We start from the raw sequence: 20,903 nt of genomic DNA, 5'->3' as shown, positions 1-20,903 counted from the left end.
GATTGGAAGGAAAAATTGGAATCTGAGAGAAACCAAAATTGACATTTTTGCCCATTCTAAAAATAGTTACAAACACATGCAGGGAAATGCATCTGATTCACATTCACATTCCATTTAAAATAATGCAGCGGAGACAGACGGCATCTACATCCAGATGAGAATGTCTGTCCGCACTGTGCTTCTTTCAGTGGGATTCACCTTCAGATGCTTGCCCTTGTCTGTGTTCTTCCCAGGTTAATTGACTGAGCACAATTGACTTGTGGTGAGGAGGCAGCCTGGTTGCCTTGGCAGCAGACCCCAAAATGCTTTTTTTTGGGGGGGGTGCCTGTTTGCAAATATTGCTGAAACTGAGGTCATTTTTTGTGGGGTGGGGTGAGTGAAAACATTCACAAACTGTTCCCCTACATTTAGGCTTAGTGCGTTTATGCAAAGTAATTGTGGTTCCCTCTTCCTACTAATGCAGTTTCATGCTTTCAATAGGGATGGAGGAGAAATGTGATTCAGCTTGCATTTAAAGGGAAAGCCACTTGATTTTCACTTTCCAAAACAATATGAGAACCAAAACATGGACGTCCTTCAAAACTTGCACTTTTCTGAATTTTGCCATGCAGTTCTCCAACCAATGTTTACAAAAATACATGTCTTAGGCAGAAATGTGCATAGAAATTGATATTAGTGGGAAAAACATACAAGATGCATTATATTAGGAGAAATTGCTTACAAAAGTATGTGCATTAATCAGAACTGCATACAAAAATGTGTTTATTAGGAGAAATTCACATTAAAATGCTGACCAATTTTCATGAACAAAAATTGCCCCGTGGTGCAAAAATGTGCAGAACTGACTTTAAGATTTTAAAAAAGAGAAACTGAGAGAACCAACATTGACAGATCCTTCCAACAATACCGTGAAGATATGCTGCAATGGGTTCCGTGTCACCGGAGTGATATTGGAAAGAGCCATTAGTTTAATCCAGGGCTGCAAATCCGTCAGCGTGGCATTGGCATTGCTCCTGCAAGAGCTATGCAACTGCTTACCACATTTTTTGAACAACTAGAAAATGTTTCCTGTTTGATAAACCTTCAGTGGCTGCTGATCAGCTAACACTGAGCATAAGAGGACTCCAGTAGCCAATCTCCAACAGTGATCGTAGCCAGATCTTCCTAGAAGCTTAGAACAAAGTGTGAGAAAAAAATCCTCTCCATTGTTGTTTTTTTCTGTGATACATTGGCTCTGAATATGGCCATTCCATGTTTAGCTCTTATGGATAATATGCCATTGGCAGTTCTATATTCCGGCTGTTTACCTCCTCCCCACTAGGCTTGGTTTCACCAGATACCATTCCCTGCTCTGACATTAGACATAGCCTAAAGCAAAAGAAGGGAATCTTTTTCAACCCAAGGACCACATTCCATTCTGAGCTATCTCCCAAGGGTCACATGCCAGTGGCGGGCAGGGCCAGAGGCAAAAGTCGACAGAGCAATAAATGGAAATTTTACCTTTCTGCAGTAGTCTGGCCTACGGCCATACTACCCTGAACATACCCGATCTTGTCTGATCTCGGAAGCTAAGCAGGGTCAGGCCTGGTTAGTACTTGGATGGGAGAGCGCCTGGGAATACCAGGTGCTGTAGCCTTAGAGGAAGGCAATGGTAAACCACCTCTGAATACCTCTTACCATGAAAACCTTATGAATACCTCTTAATACCTCTTACCATTAAAACCTTACATCCATTCATAGGGTCGCCATAAGTCATAATCGACTTGAAGGCATACAACAACAACAACAACAGTCTGATTTCTACAAATGCTCACACACTCCTCTCTATCCAGATAAGCAGGAGGCATTATCATTGCTGAAGGACACATTCTTGCCAGGTACAAAAACACTCAGGGTGTGAAGCAGGACCAGTGAGGGATGTGGACTAGAGAGAGTTCTGAGGACCAGATGAAGAGGCCTGGAGGGCCTCCTGACCTAAGAGTATCCATAGTCTAAAGGTTGTGGTGGAATAAAAAGGACAAACCCAAGTACACAGAAATCTCTGTCAGGGACACTGGAGACTGAATAAATAATAATACTAATAATAAAATTTTATTTATGAGTCACCTATCTGGCCGAGTTAACGGCCACTCTGGGCGACGTACATTGATACGATAATACAATATAAAATTATGAAAACCACAATTCGTCCAACACCACTCTACCAATTTGAAACAACATTAAAAACTAACCCATCCCAGAAATCCCATAGGCCTGCCTGAACAGCCAGGTCTTCAAGGCCCGGTGGAAACCTATCAGTGTTCTGCAGATTTCTCACAGAGCAAATGCATACAGATGGCCTGCATTTGTTTACTGCTTCGTAGTTAATTTGGGCCACATGCAAACTATTGGGAAGAATCCTTCATTTGCAGATCAGCAGTTTACAGACCTTTGCCCCAGTGCTGAATGTACTAAAGAGAAGAAATGCAGAGATAAAGGTGGGTGGGCCACCTGTGCACTCTCCCCCTCTTTTTCCTTTTGAAACAGATCACAACTGATGAGACAAGGTTTAGAACTACATATTGGCATGAGCGTTTTGAATTTAGTAAGCAGGCTTCTGAAAGCTAAATTGCTGAGATAATGAATACTATTCAAGAGGCTCATTAACACATGCCTATGGGAAATGTTTTGCTGTTTTGCTGTTACAGTATTACCAACATTGCAGTTAAAGCAAAGGGGGGAGTCCAAAGTGGGGGGGGCTAGAAACCCCACAAAAACAAACTGCAAAGGTATTTGTTGTCTGCGGGATTTGCAACCTGCCAGGTCTGTATTCATAACTGTGTTGTGAAGCTGCGGTGTCATTTGAATGTTTAGTTAATCTCGTCGGCATATTCAAGGAATAACCTTGCAAGGATTTCCCTGCTCCAGCTGCCATTCACCCTTTTGGAAAAGCATCATTACGCATCAGAATCAGAGAGGAAACTTATTATTCTTGTCAAACTCCAGTTGTGCATGGCAGTGTAAAGCAGATTGTATCAGCGGTTTCCACAGCTAAGCCAGCATTTAAAGGCTAAGAAGTCATTGAGATTTTGAATTAAAGTCAGAGTTCCAATTGAAGCGCTGGAAATTATAGGGGGAGAAAAAGGCACATGGCTGTCTCCGGAGTATATAATTAGAGGTTCAGAGTAATCACTCTCTCACTCAGAGAAGTGTTTTTAAGATATCCATTTCAAACCACTGTTGTGGAGTATGTTCCCCCTGCCCGCCCTTATGCCATCTAGTTATTCACTGCAGTCTTAAGTAACCAAAGATATTTTATGGATTGCCCTTGCTTTCTAGGGATAAGCAATCATTGGAGTGTTTTCTAAGTTAACTGCATTCTTCTTCTAGTGGCAGCTCATGGAATCCAAAGAACTGGGAGGTACTTTGCTGGATGGGTGTGTTACTGGGCAGGTGTCCTGTCAGGGATCAAGTCATCATGACTAAGCTATCAGAGAGAGAACACTGGGCTCCCACTCAAGGGTCAAGGTCCCTGGTGTTTTGACCTGAGGAAGCATAGGGCAGTAGTTTAGACCAGAGATGAGGAACCATTTTTAGGCCGCAGGCTAAATCATATGGATGGTATTCAGTGCTTGTCCTATTCGGAAACCTATTGAAGTTTGTGGACATGACTACTAAAGTGCCTTAATTTTAGTGGGTCTACTCTGAGTAAGACTTAATTGAATACAACTATGTCTATTCTTTTCTGTTTTGTGCAGATATTTAAAAACAACATACGGACAGTCTGCATTTAAGCTGTACACATTTTGTACTCACTTTATATGTAAAATCCATGATTTTTACATAAATACTCATTTCCATATCTTTCAGTGCATTTCCCCATACAATACACATTTTGTATGCCTTTTTAAACATAACATACATAGCTTTGTATGCCCTTTCCGTGCGCTGAAACCCAGCATTGCAAAATGTGGAGAACTGCATCCTCTGATTCACAAGGAAGTTCAGGAGCATTGGGTTGAGTTGGTCTGCAGTGAAAAATGTACTGAATGAATCCCTCTTCCTTTCCTAGTTGCACACGCCTGGGCAGATGGTTGGGACCACGTGGGGTGGTTCTAGTGCAAACAGATATGGCCGGAAAGTCAAGGGTTTGGGTAATAGGGAAGGGCCCTGGCTTAGTAGTAGAGCATCTGCTTTGCATGCAGAAGGCCCCAGGTGAAATCCTCCACATTTCCAGGTGGGGCTGGGAGAGACTCGCTGTCTGAAATCCTGGAGAGTCGCTGCCAGTCAGTGTAGACAGTACTGAGTTAGATGGACCAATGGACTGACTCAGTATAAGGCAGCTTCCTAACATTTTGGAAAAAGCTGCTTTGTTTTCATTTTGTCTCGCTTAGCTTTCTTAGCAACATGGGGTTACTAAACAGCATATAGGACATGCGTATGAAATGTACGGCGTCTTTCTGAGACTGTCTGAAAAAGCTGCATATATAAAATGAGTAAATTAGACCAGGTGCTCCAGCACACACTGCTATATTTAATAACATCATAGGCTATTGCCAGGTCCCTGTTTCAACAGTTGAAAAGATTTTTAATTGGATGTACCCGTGAATGGAAATCATAATTCTGAAAAATCAAGGATATCTGGGCCCTTCTGCCTGCTCTTTACATTTCTGTCGCCTTTGTAAATAAATGCTGATCTGTCATGGTTTGCTGGCAGGAAGCTGAGCCACCAGTTCAGAGTTAATTAAAATGTAAAACCCGGGGCTCCAGAACAGTATGATGTAATGTTGTGCAAGGGCTGTTTACAGGACCTTAGAAATGAGCTTTGGTTTAGCAAAGTGATAAGAACATAAGCAACACTTGCTGCACCAGGCCAATGGCCCATCTACTCCAGCATCCTGTTCTCACAGTGGCCAACCAGTAGCCTATGGGAAGCCCAAAAGCAAGATCTGAGCACAACAGCATTCTTCTTCCTTCTTATTACAGCAACTGGCATTCAGGGTCATACTGCCTCTGACAATACAGGTGGAACATAACCATCGTGGCTAGTAGCCATTGATAGCCTATCCACCATGAATTTGTGAAGTCTTGCACCATACATGGCTCTGGTCTAGGTAGGAAGCTCTGCTCATAGGAAACGTGTTTTAACTGATTCCATAAAGGAAGCCACAGACCAGAACTTACAAGATCTGAACAGGGCAGTTCATGACAGATGCTCTTGGAGGTCACCAATTCATAGGGTCGCCATAAGTCATAATCGACTTGAAGGCACATAACAAAAACAAAACATTATTTAGAAAAACTCTGTGAAAATAACACCATTCACGTCATAGGCAAAGCTAGGAGAGGAGGGTATTGGTTTTAATTTCTGGTGTCTTATTTTTAACGTGTTATGTGGTCCTAGTCTGTAGGGTTCACAGGCAGGATTATAAATTTTAAATAAAAGCATAGATTTTAAAGAAGCCAAAAGGCAATTAATTGTCCACCATTGCCCTATAGCTGAACCATGCAATATTGATCACGGTGTACCCCCAAGCGCAGAACAGATGTGTTATGGAAATGTGCTTACCCAGAGCAGAGGAATACCCAGTCTTACTTGCACGTTAGTGTTTATTTAATATTTACACAGTTTTCATGCAGTATTTAAAATGTGAGAAGCAGCCGCCCGCTTCCTTGCTACTGTACTGGTTTGTCCTGTTCTGGTTTTGACAAGGATCCCAACCGGGTGCGATGGGGCAAGGGAGCTAGAAGGGACACTGGTTGCAGTGCCAAGGAAAGTGTCAAGTGAGCCACTTACTCCAGCGTGCAGTGTAGTGGTTAGAGTGCTGGACTAGCACCCGGGAGACAAGGGTTCAAATCCCTACTCCCCCATGAAGTTCACTGGGTGGCCTTGGGCCAGTCACATTCTCTCAACCTAACCTACTTTATAGGGTTGTTGTGAGGCTAAAATGGAGAGGGAGGAGAACTATCTACACCACCTTGAGCTCCATGGAGGAAAGGTGGGATGTAGATGTAATAATTACATAAATAAATCATAAATAAATGGGGGCTGAGAGAAAACTGAAAGCTTAGTGCTTCTGGGGTCAGGTCACACCTCCCAGGATCTACCCCTTTTGAGGAACTGAAGAGTTCAAGTACCAGGCTTCTGGCTTGGCCTCCTCTTTTCCAATAATTCCCTCTTGGTGGGTTACCGCATTGCCAAGTTGACAAGGGGATGCTGGTGCCTGGTGTGGAAGAGCCTTGCCCCTCAGGGGGTGCAGGCTCCAGAGGTCTGGACTCCAGAGGTCTTGCCTTGAGAGTCTCAAGAACGCCTGGTCCAGTGGGCTTAGGCTGTGGCTCAGGCCATGATGGGTAGGCCTCTGATGCTTCTGCACTTTTAGGTTTGGACTGTCCTGACCAAATTGCAATCTGAACCCAGGCTGCTGCTCAGGGTGAGGATCTTGACATTGACTTCAGTTGCTACTACACTGTTGCTAGTACACACACACTCCACCTACCTCTCCTATCAGTGTGAATGCAGTGCATGCTGTGCTTGCATGCCTCCCATCACCCAAGATGGTGGTGGGTGCTTCCCTCAGAGGCTGACTCCTCCACCCCTATCTTTGTTGATGGCAGGCATGTGCGCTATGTGCACACTAGAGTTACCAGGTCTCCGGTTTTCGGCCAGAGTCTCTGGTTTTTGGGGGGCCTCCGGCTCTCCAGCTAGCACCCCTTAATCTCCGGACTCTCAGCTTCAATTTTTAAAAAAAGTTTCTGGGTGTTCTGGTTCCCGAGATATACACCAAAACGTCAGCCACCCCCTGCGACTGTTTAATCTATTTAACTGATACGATGCTGAAGTTGGTTCCTAGTTCCCAGTTCCTTATTTGCTTGAAAGTTCAAAACACTAAAAAAGAAGAGTTGACAACTACAGCAACTTCAAACCAAACGTAACATGTCTCTGAACCCCAAAATATATGTTGGGGTACCCTGTATGATATATCACTGTGATTGGGGGACTCTCCCTGTCAGGAATAACAATACATTTATGCAATCAAAATAATCAGGCATCTGATATTACCATAAATACATAATGATGTCATAAAATCATAAAAAATAAGTAACTGGGGGTGCCCACCCCAAACTCTGCTCTGGGACAGGACAAATTATATACCCCAGGAAAAGGGTGTCCTCTATGAGATGCCACTGCATCCCACCTGGTCCAGAGCTTCTGCTGGGCGCAGGGCACGGAGGACATCTATGCAAAATCAAAGCAGACTAAAACATACAGGAAAAAATAAGTAACTGGGGTGCCCCCCAAAAAATCTGCCCTGGCCAGGACAAATCATATTCCCCAGGAAAGGGGAGGGTGTCCTCTATGAGATGCCAGTGCATCCCATCCAGCCCAGAGCTTCTGCTGGGCACCGGGCATGCATGGGTGCATCAATGCAAAATCAAAATGGACAAAAACACATAGAAAAAAATAAGTAACTGGGGTGCCCCCCAAAAATTCTGCTCTGGGACAGCACAAATCATATACCCCAGGAAAGGGGAGGGTGTCCTCTATGAGATGCCACTGCATCCCGCCTGGCCAGAAATTCTGCTGGGCGCAGGGCACAGAAGAAGACATACATACAAAATCAAAGCAGAAAAAGACATACAGGAAAAATAAGTAATTGGGGGTGCCCACCCCAAAATCTGCTCTGGGCCAGGACAAATCATACACCCCATGAAAGGGGAGGGTGTCCTCTATGAGATGCCACTGTGTCCCGCCTGGCCCAGAGCTTCTGCATCTATGCAGACAGAAAGGATAGAGAATCTTCTTACTCTTACTCATTTCTCAGACCTCTTTCTGAAGTGAAGGGTCAAATCTGTAAAGAAGTTTGGAGCAGCCACATTAAAAGATAAGGGCAGGGCATTCCAGGCAGGGGGTTGCCAACCCTGCTTAGATATGGATGTCTTTGCAGAGGATCCCTAGTCAAGCTTTACCAACAGCACAATCCAAACCATATCTACTCAGAAGTAAGTCCAATTGAGTTCTATGGGGCTTAGTAAGTGTGTTTAGAATTGCAGCCTTCAGGGGCATCCATTGTACTCTTTGAATGCTCTTATCTAAGACCTCCACAACACTAGGCTCCTTTCTTCCTACAGTGGCATTCTGGTGACTGGCCTGGCCTGAAGGCACTTAAACCCTTCTTGCCAAAAGCAAGTAGGCTAGATTAAATGTTCCCTACCCAGGCTCCATCTTTTAGCTAAGATGTCTAGCTTAATTTCCAGTCAGATTTTTTTTAATTGTACGCTCCAAGCAACTGTGATTAATACTTAATGTATCATGCTTAATGACATCACTCGGGCCCGCCCCATGACATCACTCGGGCCCGCCCCGTGACATCACTCGGGCCCGCCCCTAAAATCTCAGGTTTTGGGATGCTTCTGACCTGGCAACCCTAGTGCACACGTCATTCATACAACAGGAGATACTGGAGTGCGCAGGCAGGCTTATTAGCGCCACGCTGCCTGTATCGGGGTGAGCATTGAGCTACGACACTGCGGGCCTGGGGCAGGCTGGTACCCAAGGGCCCAATCATGCCTGGTGCTGGCCCATCAGCTAGCCCTCCTCATCAGAGCCCAGGCTGCTGCTCCAGGCAGAGGTCCTTGCATGGGTAAAGAACTGCCTAAACTTTAAAGGTTGGATGCAATGAAAGATTCCTGACCTTTAAAGCCTTAGACATCTTGTTCCAGGTTATCTGAGGAACTCCTTCCTCCCATATCCTCCCTTCCTGTGCCTTGAAATCAGCCATAATGGCCCTGTTATGGATAGCCCCGCCATCTGAGTTGCAAACAGTGGTTCCTCAGCTGAGGGTCTTCTCTGTTGTGCCACCTTCTTTTCCCCATTTTTGTATCTGATAGCTTCCATCCAAAGTTATATCTTCAGTTATCCATTTTCTCTGAATTGTTCTATAGTAACATATGAATATGGCACATCACTTATTTATGTTCCTCTGAATATATATCAATATATTCAGGAAAAACGTTTGGCAATCTATCTCCTCTGTGGCATTACTTCCTTTAGAAAAATCCCTACCTAGAGGAGCCCACCTACTGTCTGTATTCAGGGGGATTGTGAAAGCCCACCTCCATAGGATGTCCTTTCATAGAATCATAGAGTTGGAAGGGGCCTTGTAGGCCATCGAGTCCAACCCCCTGCTCACAGCAGGAAATCCACAGCTAGAGCATCTCCCGCAGATAGCTGTCCAGCCTCTGCTTGAAGACATCCAGCAAAGGGGATCCCACCACCTCCCTAGGCAGTCGGTTCCATTGCCGAACCGCCCTTACTGTCAAGAAGTTCCTTCTAATGTCCAATCTGAATCTATGTTCCTGCCACTTAAAACCATTAGACCCAGAGCTTGGAAAAGTTACTTTTTTTGAACTACAACTCCCATCAGCCCAATCCAGTGGCCATGCTGGCTGGGGCTGATGGGAGTTGTAGTTCAAAAAAGTAACTTTTCCAAGCTCTGATTAGACCTAGTCCTACCCTCTGGGGTAGCAGAGAACAAATCTGTACCCTCCTCTATGTGACAGCCCTTCAGGTACTTAAAGAGTGCAATCATGTCACCCCTCAGCCTTCTCTTCAGCAGACTGAACATGCCAAATTCCTTCAACCTTTCCTCATAAGACTTGTTCTCCATACCGGCTATCATCCTCGTCGCCCTCTTCTGGACCCGCTCTAACTTGTCTATATCTTTCTTAAAATGAGGCGCCCAGAACTGAACGCAGTATTCCAGATGAGGCCTGACTAATGCAGAATATAGTGGGACTATTACTTCCCTCGACCTGGAAACTATAGCTCTGTTTATGCAGCCCAAAACCGCGTTTGCCTTTTTTGCCGCAGCATCACACTGCTGGGTCATGTTCAACTTGCGATCCACTACAATTCCAAGGTCCTTCTCACACGCACTACTGCTAAGCCGGGTATTTCCCATCCTGTACCCGTGCATTTTGTTTTTGTGGCCTAAATGCAGAATCCTGCATTTGTCTTTATTGAATGTCATTTTATTAATTTCAGCCCAATTTCCTAGTCTATCCAGGTCCCTTTGGATTTTATTCCTGTCTTCCATTGTGTTAGCTATCCCTCCCAGTTTCGTATCATCCGCAAACTTCATAAGGCTTCCCTCCACCCCGTCATCTAAGTCATTGATAAAAATGTGGAAGAGTATCGGCCCCAGGACAGAACCCTGCGGCACTCCACTCGAAACCTCCTTCCAGTCCGAAGCAGAGCCACCGACGACCGCTCTTTGAGTACGGTTTTCCAACCAGTTGTGAATCCACCTGACAGTATTTCCATCTAGTCCGCATTTGACCAGTTTGCTAATCAAAAGGTCCTTCCTTGGTGTGCGTATTGCTTACATTTGTTTTAGATTACTTTACATGGTTGTGTTTTCCTGTGCTGCCGCTGTTCTTGTAAATTGTATGGGTATGCAAGGAAAACAATTGTTTCCTTTTCCTTTTCTTTTTTAAAAGCTTCATTTCTTTTGTGTTTTGTTTGTTGAAATGGCATTTATTTTCATTAGTTGATTGATTTCCCCCCCCATTGATTACAGTGGGAGACTGAGCCACTCTTCTATGCCCCCCTGCCATCCAAATGGCATGAAATGTGTAGGTGTTGTAGTTCCACTCTGGGTCATCAGGCACGCCTAATGTCAGATAGATTGCTCAAGAGCCTCAATTTTGTATGCAATTAAATATGAATGAACAAATTTTCCAGCATTTTTCCATAATTCATTCAAATTACTATGAATTGATTCCTATAATAATGAATGAATGAGGTTCATTTCCCCCATTTATTCATGTGTGTGTATGTGTGTTTCATGTGTGCACACTGCTGTTACATTATTTTTATTGTAATTGTTGGTTCTTTTATGATCGGCAGTCCCTTCGGAGGCCATGGTTCTGTACCAGAAGTTGGGTATACATACAAATAATGAATGGATAAAGAAAGTTATCAATGATGAGTGTCACTATTAAAAAATCCCTTTTGTTTTATTCCTAAACAGGTACTATTTCTGTCAACACTATGCGAACACCATATACAGCACCTGGAGAGAGTGAGATCTTGGACCTTGATGATGACTTGTACCTTGGAGGGTTGCCAGAAAATAAAGCCGGCTTGGTCTTTCCAACAGAGGTGTGGACAGCACTTCTCAATTACGGTTACGTGGGCTGTATTCGGGACCTGTTTATTGATGGCCAAAGCAAAGACATTCGCCAAATGGCAGAGATCCAAAGCACCTCTGGGGTGAAACCCTCGTGTTCAAGGGAAACAGCAAAACCATGCTTGAGCAATCCATGTAAAAACAGTGGTGCGTGCAGGGACGGCTGGAACAGATATGTCTGTGATTGTTCTGGCACAGGCTACCTTGGAAGATCATGTGAGAGAGGTAGGTCAATCTCTTTATCCGCTTGGTTAGAAGAATAATTAGTCCATGAAGTGGTAGAGTTGTCTGTACCAATTCAGACGGCAGGTGGGTGAATAATAAACCACTCTGCAAGCACAAGCTACTGGGACAGGTTCAAGGCTCTGATGATGATGTACAAAGCTCTGAACAACTTGGACCCAGGGTACCTTAAGGACCACCTGAGTCCTTATATCCCAGTTCAGTCACTGGGATCATCCAAAGGAGCACTATTAGTTGTCCTCTGTGTTACAAAGGCCCAACTGGCCTCAACCAGAAGTCAGGCATTTAGTGTTGCTATGGAACACCCTTCTATCAGAAATTCAACAGGCACCCTCACTTTTGATTGTTAGGCATCTTTTGAAGACTTTTTTATGATGGCAGGCCTATGCAGCTATTTGAAGTTGTATTATTATTATTTTACTGGCCATTATTTTAATAATTGTGTTGTTCTGTTAATGATATTTTATGTTTTATTGCTGTGCACCACCATGATATTGCAGTATATAAATACTTTTGTACAGGGCTTTCTTGCTGACAGTGCTTACCAGTATGGAGTACCGGCACCTCTTTTTTGTTGTTGTTGCTGTCCATGGCAGCCATCTTGTGCTGGCACCCACAGTACTTTTATCAAGGTATGAGTACCAGTGCCTCACATTTTTTTTTTTACCAAAAAAGCACTGCTTTTATAAATAAAATAAACAAACAAGCACAGAAAGGAGCAATTGGAACCTCTGATAATTATATCTTGCCCTTCATCCCAAAAGGAGCCCAGGGCAGAAGTGTTTTAACTTTTTTATGTATAGGAAGGGATTTTTTTGTGGTGTAGGTTTTTCTTTTTTTAATGTGGAGGCGCACTTTACTATGGAATCATCCACTCTTCTTCCATGATGTCAGGACTCTGCTACTCTCAGTCTGAGGCATGTGCAAGACCAGGCCTCAGGCACACTAAGAATTCTCTCTTTGCAAAAATGCCATGTAGAGCATCAGGTTGGCATGTGCAGAAATGCTCTTCATAAATAATGATACTTACTAAGGCTGCATTCAGACATGGGGTTTATTGCGTTAGTTTTACTGATTATAATGGCATCACTTCTGTCCCTCTTTCTAACATTCTTTTCACACTGCAGTACCTGTTGCCTTATGAAACTGTGGCTTTTTGACTGATATACTGCCATGAAAGAATTAAATTTTGTTCACACCATTGGTCACGGTGTGATGCAACAATGAATGTCATCTGCATATATGCACTTCTGTTCCCCTATGATTCGCCCATGAAAAGGGCAGGAAAGAATTATATGCTGGTATGCTGCCCCAAATTTCATCAGTTTACTCCCATGATTTTCTGGGTTAATGGGGTCGCAAACAGATTTTTTCCTGGAAGCAATAAATACAGAAATGAGCACTAAACTATTGCTATATTCTGCTAGATTTCCAGAAGTGGTTTTCATGTTGGGTGAAAGGTCAAAAATAAAATGTGTTCATTATCTGTTATGTTATGTTATGGTTTATTTCTAGGCCGCCTTTCGGCCAAAAAGGCCCCCAAGGCAGCTCACACACAAATAGAAAAGCATAAATACAAATCAAAACAACACAATCTACAAAAATTCAAACCAACAAAATTACAACATTTCTAAAAAGCAACAACAATTAAAAACAAAAAGCAGTCATCATCTTGGTAAAGGACAGTCCCCAGAAAATGTCACTATCTGGTAAGGAACTGTCAGGAAAATGGAATAAAATGTTGTGTGAATGCACTCTGAAAGTGCTGTACACATAGTATGTGTTCGAAAGTGACTCTTGAGCACTATTTTGTGGAGCATGAGGGAAGCTGCCACAATTCAGTGGCAAAGCGTATGCTTTGTATGGCAGAAGGTCTTGGGTTCAACCCCTGGAATCTCCAGTTGAAATGAGGATCAAGTGATGCGGCAGCTATTTTGTGTTATGACACTCCCTCGTGGGAGCCATTCTGCGATATGACATGCCCCTAAGGAACCCATTGTGTGCCCTCTGGCCCAAAAAGAATGGTGCCCCCTACAAGATACTATAACAGCTGCTAGGTTATATTAGTCCTCATTCACAGAGTTCTGAGATGAGAGCCAGGGATTTCCTGCCCATGTTCTTAACGACAATGCTTCATTTGCTTTTACAACACAATAACAGTAGCTGTTTCATTCCACTACTAGTATCTCATCTAACATGTGCCTATCCATATCTACCTGTTTGTTACTATGCTGAAATGATCTTGGAATGAAAAGTGGAGGAGGACCCCCTCTTCTATCACCAGTCTCCGGCAGCTTAAAAAGAATCCTAGTTCATAAGGGACTGGACTTATTTTAAAGAGCAAGTTAATTTCAAAATGTTAATGCCTATCCCCTTTAGCTAGGAAGGTAAGCTTGAAAAAACAGACTTATTGGGGCACATATTTAATATTTATATTAAGCAAAGGTGATTAGAAATAATTAGACAAGCTTATGGGGAGTAGGGATCACATTTCAAAATTAGTTTTGATTTTAAGAAAGTTAATTGGTGTGTTTATAATTAAATAATGTCAGTTTTATGTTGTTGCGTGTTGGTAATGATCCCAAAGAGAAGAATGCCAACAATGTAATATATTAGTTTATGATTCTAATGTAATATATTAGTTTATGATTCTATTCAACATAGCGCTAAGGAAGGAGTTTCATCAGTGCAGTGGAACCTTTCCCCTTCTCCTCCTCTAGTGCATCCGCAAAATCTGTTCTAGGGGTTCCCTCAACCCCCTGGAGCAGATCTGGGGAGGGAGTGGGGTGTGTGCAGGAAGAAAGGGAGAAAGTCCCATTGCACTGATATGACAGAATAGCTGAATAACACCCTTGTTGCCCACCAAAGTAGCATACACACCATAGCATTTGCAATCAGGATAATAGGAACATATGAGCATAGGAAACTGTCTTACATTGAGTCAGACCATTGGACCATCTAGCTCAGTATGGTCTACAACTCAACCCAACTTCAGAGATTCCTGGATGATATGGATTATCTGGATCCATTTCAATCTGGTTTCAGGCCTGGCTATGGGACAGAGACGGCTTTGGTCGCCTTGGTGGATGACCTACGCAGAGAACTGGACAGGGGGAGTGTGTCTCTGCTGGTTCTACTGGACCTCTCAGCGGCTTTCGATACCATCGATCATGGTATCCTTCTGGGCCGCCTTGCTGAGATGGGACTTGGGGGCACTGTGTTACAGTGGCTCCAGTCCTTCCTGGAGGACCGAACCCAGAAGGTGGTACTGGGGGACTCCTGCTCGACACCTTGGCCATTGGCCTATGGGGTCCCTCAGGGTTCCGTTCTGTCCCCCATGTTATTTAACATCTACATGAAACCACTGGGAGAGGTTGTCTGGGGTTTTTGGGTTCGGTGCCATCAGTATGCTGATGACACTCAACTCTATTTCTCTTTTCCACCTGAAGCCAAGGAAGCCGTACAGGTCCTAAACCAGTGTCTGGCATCAGTGATGGACTGGATGAGGGCAAACAAGTTGAGATTAAATCCTGACAAAACAGAGGTACTCCTGGTCAGTCGGAGGGCAGATCATGGAATAGGGATTCAACCGGTGCTGGATGGGGTCGCACTCCCCCTGAAGTCTCAGGTTCGCAGTTTGGGTGTACTCCTGGACTCAGCTTTGAATTTGGAGGCCCAGATTGCTGCTGTATCCAGGAGCGCATTTGCCCAATTAAAACTGCTGCGCCAGCTGTGCCCGTTTCTGGAGCTGCCTGATCTGACTAGGGTGATGCATGCCTTGGTTACATCCCGCTTAGACTACTGTAACGCGCTCTATGTGGGGCTGCCTTTGAAGACTGTTTGGAAACTTAAATTGGTACAAAGAGCTGCAGCCAGAGTGCTAACCGGGGCTGGTTACAGGGACCATACAACTCCCCTGTTACAACAGCTCCACTGGCTGCCAATTTGTTTCCGGTCACAATTCAAAGTGCTGGTTTTGACCTACAAAGCCCTATACAGCTCAGGTCCAGGCTATTTGACATCGTATCTCACTACATGAACCTGTCCGGGATTTGAGATCTTCAGATGAGGCCCTTCTTGTGTTCCCCGCACCTTCACAAGCACATATGACGCAGACACGAGATGGGGCCTTTTCGGTGGCTGCCCCTAGGCTGTGGAACTCCCTTCCGAGTGAGGTACGATCAGCTCCCTCCTTGCCGTCTTTCTGGCAACAAGTAAAGACTGTTTTATTTCAACGGGCATTTGGGATAGAGAACGACCAGGATTAAGTGTCATAGGTTTGGTGACTACATTATATGATTTTATTATTTTAAATTGTCCGCTGTTTTTAACCTATTTTTTATGGTTTTAATTTTTCTCATAGTTTAATTATTTTTTAATAGTATACTTTGTATGTTTTAATTGGTGTTGTTTTTAGTTGTAAGGCGCTCTGAGTCCTATTGGAAAAAGGGTGGGGTAGAAATAAAGTTTATTATTATTATTATTATACAATAGCTGGCAGTAGCTCTCCAGGATTTCAGACAGGAGTCTCTTTCAGCCCTACTTGGAGATTCCAGGGATTGAACCTGGGACCTTCTGCATGGCAAAAGAAATGCTCTACCATGGAGCTACAGCCCTTTTTATACAATATTGATGTATCCCATATTTAACCATTTTTTCATTGCCAGACTTTGATCGTTGATGTCCCATGTAGGGTTGCCAGGTTCAGGGCCTGAGACAGATCCTGTGTCTTCAGAAGAAGAGAAAGTCAGCCAAGTGCAGGTGTTCTTGCAACACTGTAATGGGAAAAACCACAAGGTGGAATTTTCCGTTCCCCCTGCACAGCTTTTAAAGATGCAGAAGACTTCTTGGAGGCCTGGCCTGGCAACCAAGAGGTCTTCTGTATCTTTCAAAGTTGTGCAGGGGGAAGGGAGAATTCCACCTTGTGTTTTTTTCCCATTACAGTGTTGCTTTGAGCAGGGGGTTGGACGTGATGGCCTTATAGGCCCCTTTCAACTCTACTATTCTATGATTCCATGATCTTTGCTTTTGCCCTTAGGGTGTTAAAAAATGGAACGTAGCACAAAGGATTTAAGCAGGAATGCCCTGTCCTTGCTTGGGGCAAAAAGATGTAATTATCACCACTATCATTATCCATCCCCCAAAGAATCCGGGGAACTGTAGTTCACCCCTCACAGAGCTACAGTTCCCAGTACTTTTAACAGACTGTAGTGTTTTAAATGCCATGTACTTTAAATGTGTATTAAATGTGCTTTAAATATACGGTATGGATGTGGGCCTTGTATGTAATAAGCTTCTAGAAGAAGTTAGGGTACTGACAAAAAAAAAGTACTTCACACAGGACACATTTAAACTACGGAAGTTGTTCCCACAAGTGGGAGTGCTGGCCACCACCCTAGAGGGTTTTAAAAAAGGATGGTGGTGATGATGAGGGTGGCAAACAAAAACACTAAAAACACTCTAAAACATCATAAAAATAGACTTTAAAATATATTACTTCCTTAAAAACATATTTAAACAAAACATCTTCAAAAACATCTTTTTAAAAAAAAAAAAGCATTAAAAACATCTTAGACAGATTCATAGAGGGTAAGGCTACTAGCCGCTATGGCTGTGCTCTGCCACCACAGTCAGAGGCAGTATGCTTCTGCAAATCAGTTGCCCGAAGCCACAGAAGGGGCGAGTGCTCTGGTGCTCAGGTTCTGCTTTCAGGCTTCCCGTGGGCAACTGGTTGGCCACTATGAAAACAGAATGTTGAACCAGATGGGCCACTGGCCTGATCCAGCAGGGCACTCTCTTATGTTCTTACTAGCAGCAATAGCAGCACAAGGCAAGGCAGAAATGGGTTCTTAAAAAGTGTGAATTGGGCACTTTAAAAAAACACCACCTTTTTTTTGAGAACTGGTTTCCTCCTCCTTTTCCAGAACTTCCCTCCTAATATCCAACCTCTACCCTCCACCACCTAAGAGCAGTGGCATGACTATTCAAGTTGCCTTTCCTGGAGTGTTTTGAAATCCTGTGGCTTGGAGGGTATTTGATGAGAATGTTGTGTACTGGATGGGAGGCAGTGGATTTTAAAGACTGAGAACCACTGGCATATAGGTTTTCCATTGGATTTCCATGAGTAAGGCTGTTGGTGTAGTTTGCTTGGAAGCAATACATGGCCAGCCTCTTAGACTGATAGTCCTGGTATTCAGGTGATGTGTCTCTGTGGCAGCTAAGTTGCCCAAGAAGACTAAATGCATCATGGAAAAGATGTGCCCTCTAGGACAAGGAGTCTGTATGAAAAGACCATACTGCAGTTTTGAGTTTGGAGACTGAGAGACACACAGAGAGATGACTTTGGCTCTATAAACATATTATGGTACAAACTGTCTCCACCCGAGATCTGGCATGGGAGCAGTAGACTCCGGCTATCTATCCGAGGGTTTAAGTTCTTCCTCCACCTATGCTCAACATGTATATATGTAAATAAATGCAGAAACAGCAATGGTGATAAGCCACCTCTTTTCAAAGGGAACCAAATGTAGGTAAATAACACACCCCTGCAACGTCTCACTAGGCATATTGGTGAAATTAAATTCCTGTGAATTCAGATGTGAACTATCCAGTTTTTCACCTTCTGGAATAGTGCACAGATTGGAATGTAATTATCATTTGGATTTTGCATTTCTCTAAATTTTGCAACATTGTGCTCAGCTAAGGAAATGTACCAAAGTGTATTACAATATTTATTTTAGAAAACTTTATAAATGTATACATTGATATAAAATATGTATTTAGATACATATGATAAAATACATCTTTAGATATGATTCTTGTGGGTTTTTTTCTAAAAATAAATAGCAGATTAATCCAGAAATGGGACAGAACAGACGTATGAATGCACACCTGCAAAATTGACATTGACCAGAAATGGACTGATTCATCCATCCCTAATTCTCTTTTCTTGGAGACCCTGGATGAGTGTGAGAATGAATGAAAAAAAAATTAGAATGAATGAAACTGTTCCTTCAAGAATTCCTATGCTCTGCCTTTTCCACCCGGCAATAACCATGGAATGACACCACATTAGTTGAAATATTGGTGCGACGTTTTTTAAAAAAGGGAGGGGAAGACAGCTCCAGCCATCACTTACAGTAAGCCCCTACCCCACCAGTAATCCAGTAAGAATTCTCACCCCACATGCTTCCCATTTCTCAGCCTTTCTTTGCCTGGCTCTTCATTTTCAAATACTACCTAAGAAATTGTGGTCACCTTAAATAATTATATTACACAAACATTTTAAACATTACTTAGAATTTAATTATAAGTAGTGCTGCACTGAATGTTCACATGCAAACATTTGCAACACACAAGCAGTGCCTGTAAGTGGTCAAAATGCCTCCCAATACAAGTTCCCCTCCAAATATACATTGTTCACTTCTGTTTGAGCGTACAATCAGCAGCTCATTCAGCAATATTTTAACACAACAGCAACAACAACAAAACAGCAACAGGGAATTCTTCACACTGGCTACATGATCCCACCAAATGGAGGCCTTGTCCGTGGGCTGATATAATGGCTACACGTATAACCAAACACATTTTTCTATGATTATGTCATAGAGCCAATTCTGAGTGAAGGCAATGCTGTTTTTTTGGCTGTCACTTAGAATTGACAAACACTTTTGCCCTGAATGTAGTCCATCTTCCCCATAAGTTGCTGAAAGGGTCAGAGGTATTTTTCACAATCGATTAAAGCTTTAGCAAACAAAACAAAACAAACCCTTCCCCCTCCCTTTCAGCTTTGTGTTAGTGAAGACTGAGTCTTCCATTTGTGTTGCTGTAAATGAAGCAATATTCTGTGCAGAGAGATCTTGTTTCTTATCTTAGAATATGCAAGCCTTTGGCGGAAATCAAGTTATTTTGATGTCTCCAGATGGTTCTATTACTGGTGGACTGCGGCTGGCAGAGGGGGCCTAACCAGACTGTCAGATGAATTACAAAACTCTTCAGTTAAATATGCATGGTGTACCACCCTGTGGCAAAATCCTGCTATTACATATGGGAGATTTCCCCCCCCCCTCCAAAGAGTACAGAATATACCTAGAGTGTTCCAAATCAGAAAGAACTAGGGAATATTTTTTACTTATCACAGTCATTGGAGAGAGGAACAAGCATATCCAAATCTAAAAATAAAATAAAAACCCCGAAAAACTTACCCTCTCTGCAAGTGTAAAGCAAGCTTCACCAAAAAGATGGAATTTCTCTCTCTGTGTATGCTGTTTGCTATTTCTCACCAAGTATGGTTTCGGCATTTCCCCCAATTTAATTTGCTGGAACAGAGTCCCTTCTCTGCTGGGTCCTATACTAATATGATGTACTCACAATGTTATCTGGCTGTTTGTCCTGCAGAAATCAGTGTGTGTTTATTCAGCTTCTGGAGTGTTGTACGTTACCCAAGGGTTTTCCCTGTCTGGGAGGCAGTGGGGAGTCCTTTCAAAGCTTTTTTTCTCCTCCTACCAGCAATAGTTGCATCCCAAATTGCTATGCATTAATATGATTACAGTGTTTGGTATCCCAAGAGCTACAGCACAGGCATTGCTTACCACATAAAACTATTATTGCTACCACCCATGTGCTGTTGCTGATAAACCATTCTCATATGGCACAAGGCATAACAGTGAAATTGTGCATGCAATTTACAAAGTTTAAAAAACAAAGATGATGTTCACATCAGCAAACAAAGCCAAGCTGCTTTAGGGAGGCAGGGAACCATGTTAGCTTGAATGACAATTTTTACAATAATGTAACAAAGAACTAGGACCTGTAACCATTTGGCAAGTAATTTAGGACAGGGATAGCCAATGTGGTGCCCTCCAAATGTTGTTGAACTCCCATCATCATTGACTATTGGCCATCTTGTCAGGGCCTGAGAGGAACTGTGGTCCAAGAACATTTGGAAGGCAACACGTTGGCTACCCTGATTTAGGAGATCAAGAGTAGATGCCAGCCAATGGTCACTTTTTATATAGTCAGTTAAGTCACCTCTTCCAGCATTCTGTTTCCAGCAGTGGCCAGATATTCGAGGAAGTCCGTAAGCAAGGCATGAAGACAATAGCTTACCCTTGCTATGTGCCCCCAGCTTTTGATATTCAGCAATATACTGCCTTTAAACATGGTGGCCCCATTTAGCCATCATAACAAATTGGTTTCCTACTTGTTCTTTCATTTCAGCTTAAATGAAACATGGAAAAATAAAATACAAATGCCCTTTCATTCACATTCTCTTTTCCTCAGGACACTGTCATGATCCAAAATGATACCATGGGGATCTACAGGTTGTCATGTCAGAAGAATATGCATGTTGGAAAATCCAAGAGTGAAAAAGAAAGTACTTCACACAGCACATAGTTAAACTGTGGAATTCACCCCCATAACAGGCAGTGAAAGCCACAACTTGGCTGGCTTTAAAGAAGATTAGACAAATTCATGGAGGATAAGGCC

The 20,903-nt window shown here is 43.1% G+C and overlaps 1 protein-coding gene and 1 non-coding gene across 22 annotated transcripts in view; both read left to right on the top strand.

The window, feature by feature from the left end:
- The window catches only part of NRXN1 (neurexin 1), a 1,438,606-nt gene that overhangs the window by 625,749 nt on the left and 791,954 nt on the right, over window positions 1-20,903 (top strand). For all 21 annotated transcript variants that reach the window (XM_061625672.1, XM_061625683.1, XM_061625674.1 and 18 more), the window contains one exon: window positions 11,013-11,396. In XM_061625672.1, the coding sequence (XP_061481656.1) occupies window positions 11,013-11,396 (384 nt within the window). The remainder of the gene's footprint in view (window positions 1-11,012; window positions 11,397-20,903) is intronic.
- Window positions 1,518-1,636, top strand: LOC133384710 (5S ribosomal RNA). The gene has a single exon (XR_009762650.1). It is a non-coding gene; the product is annotated as a 5S ribosomal RNA (ribosomal RNA).

Source organism: Rhineura floridana, chromosome 4 (genome assembly GCF_030035675.1).
Source record: "Rhineura floridana isolate rRhiFlo1 chromosome 4, rRhiFlo1.hap2, whole genome shotgun sequence".
Lineage (NCBI taxonomy): Eukaryota > Metazoa > Chordata > Lepidosauria > Squamata > Rhineuridae > Rhineura > Rhineura floridana.
Note: the sequence above shows the minus strand (reverse complement) of the source record. Positions and strands in the feature narration are given on the sequence as shown.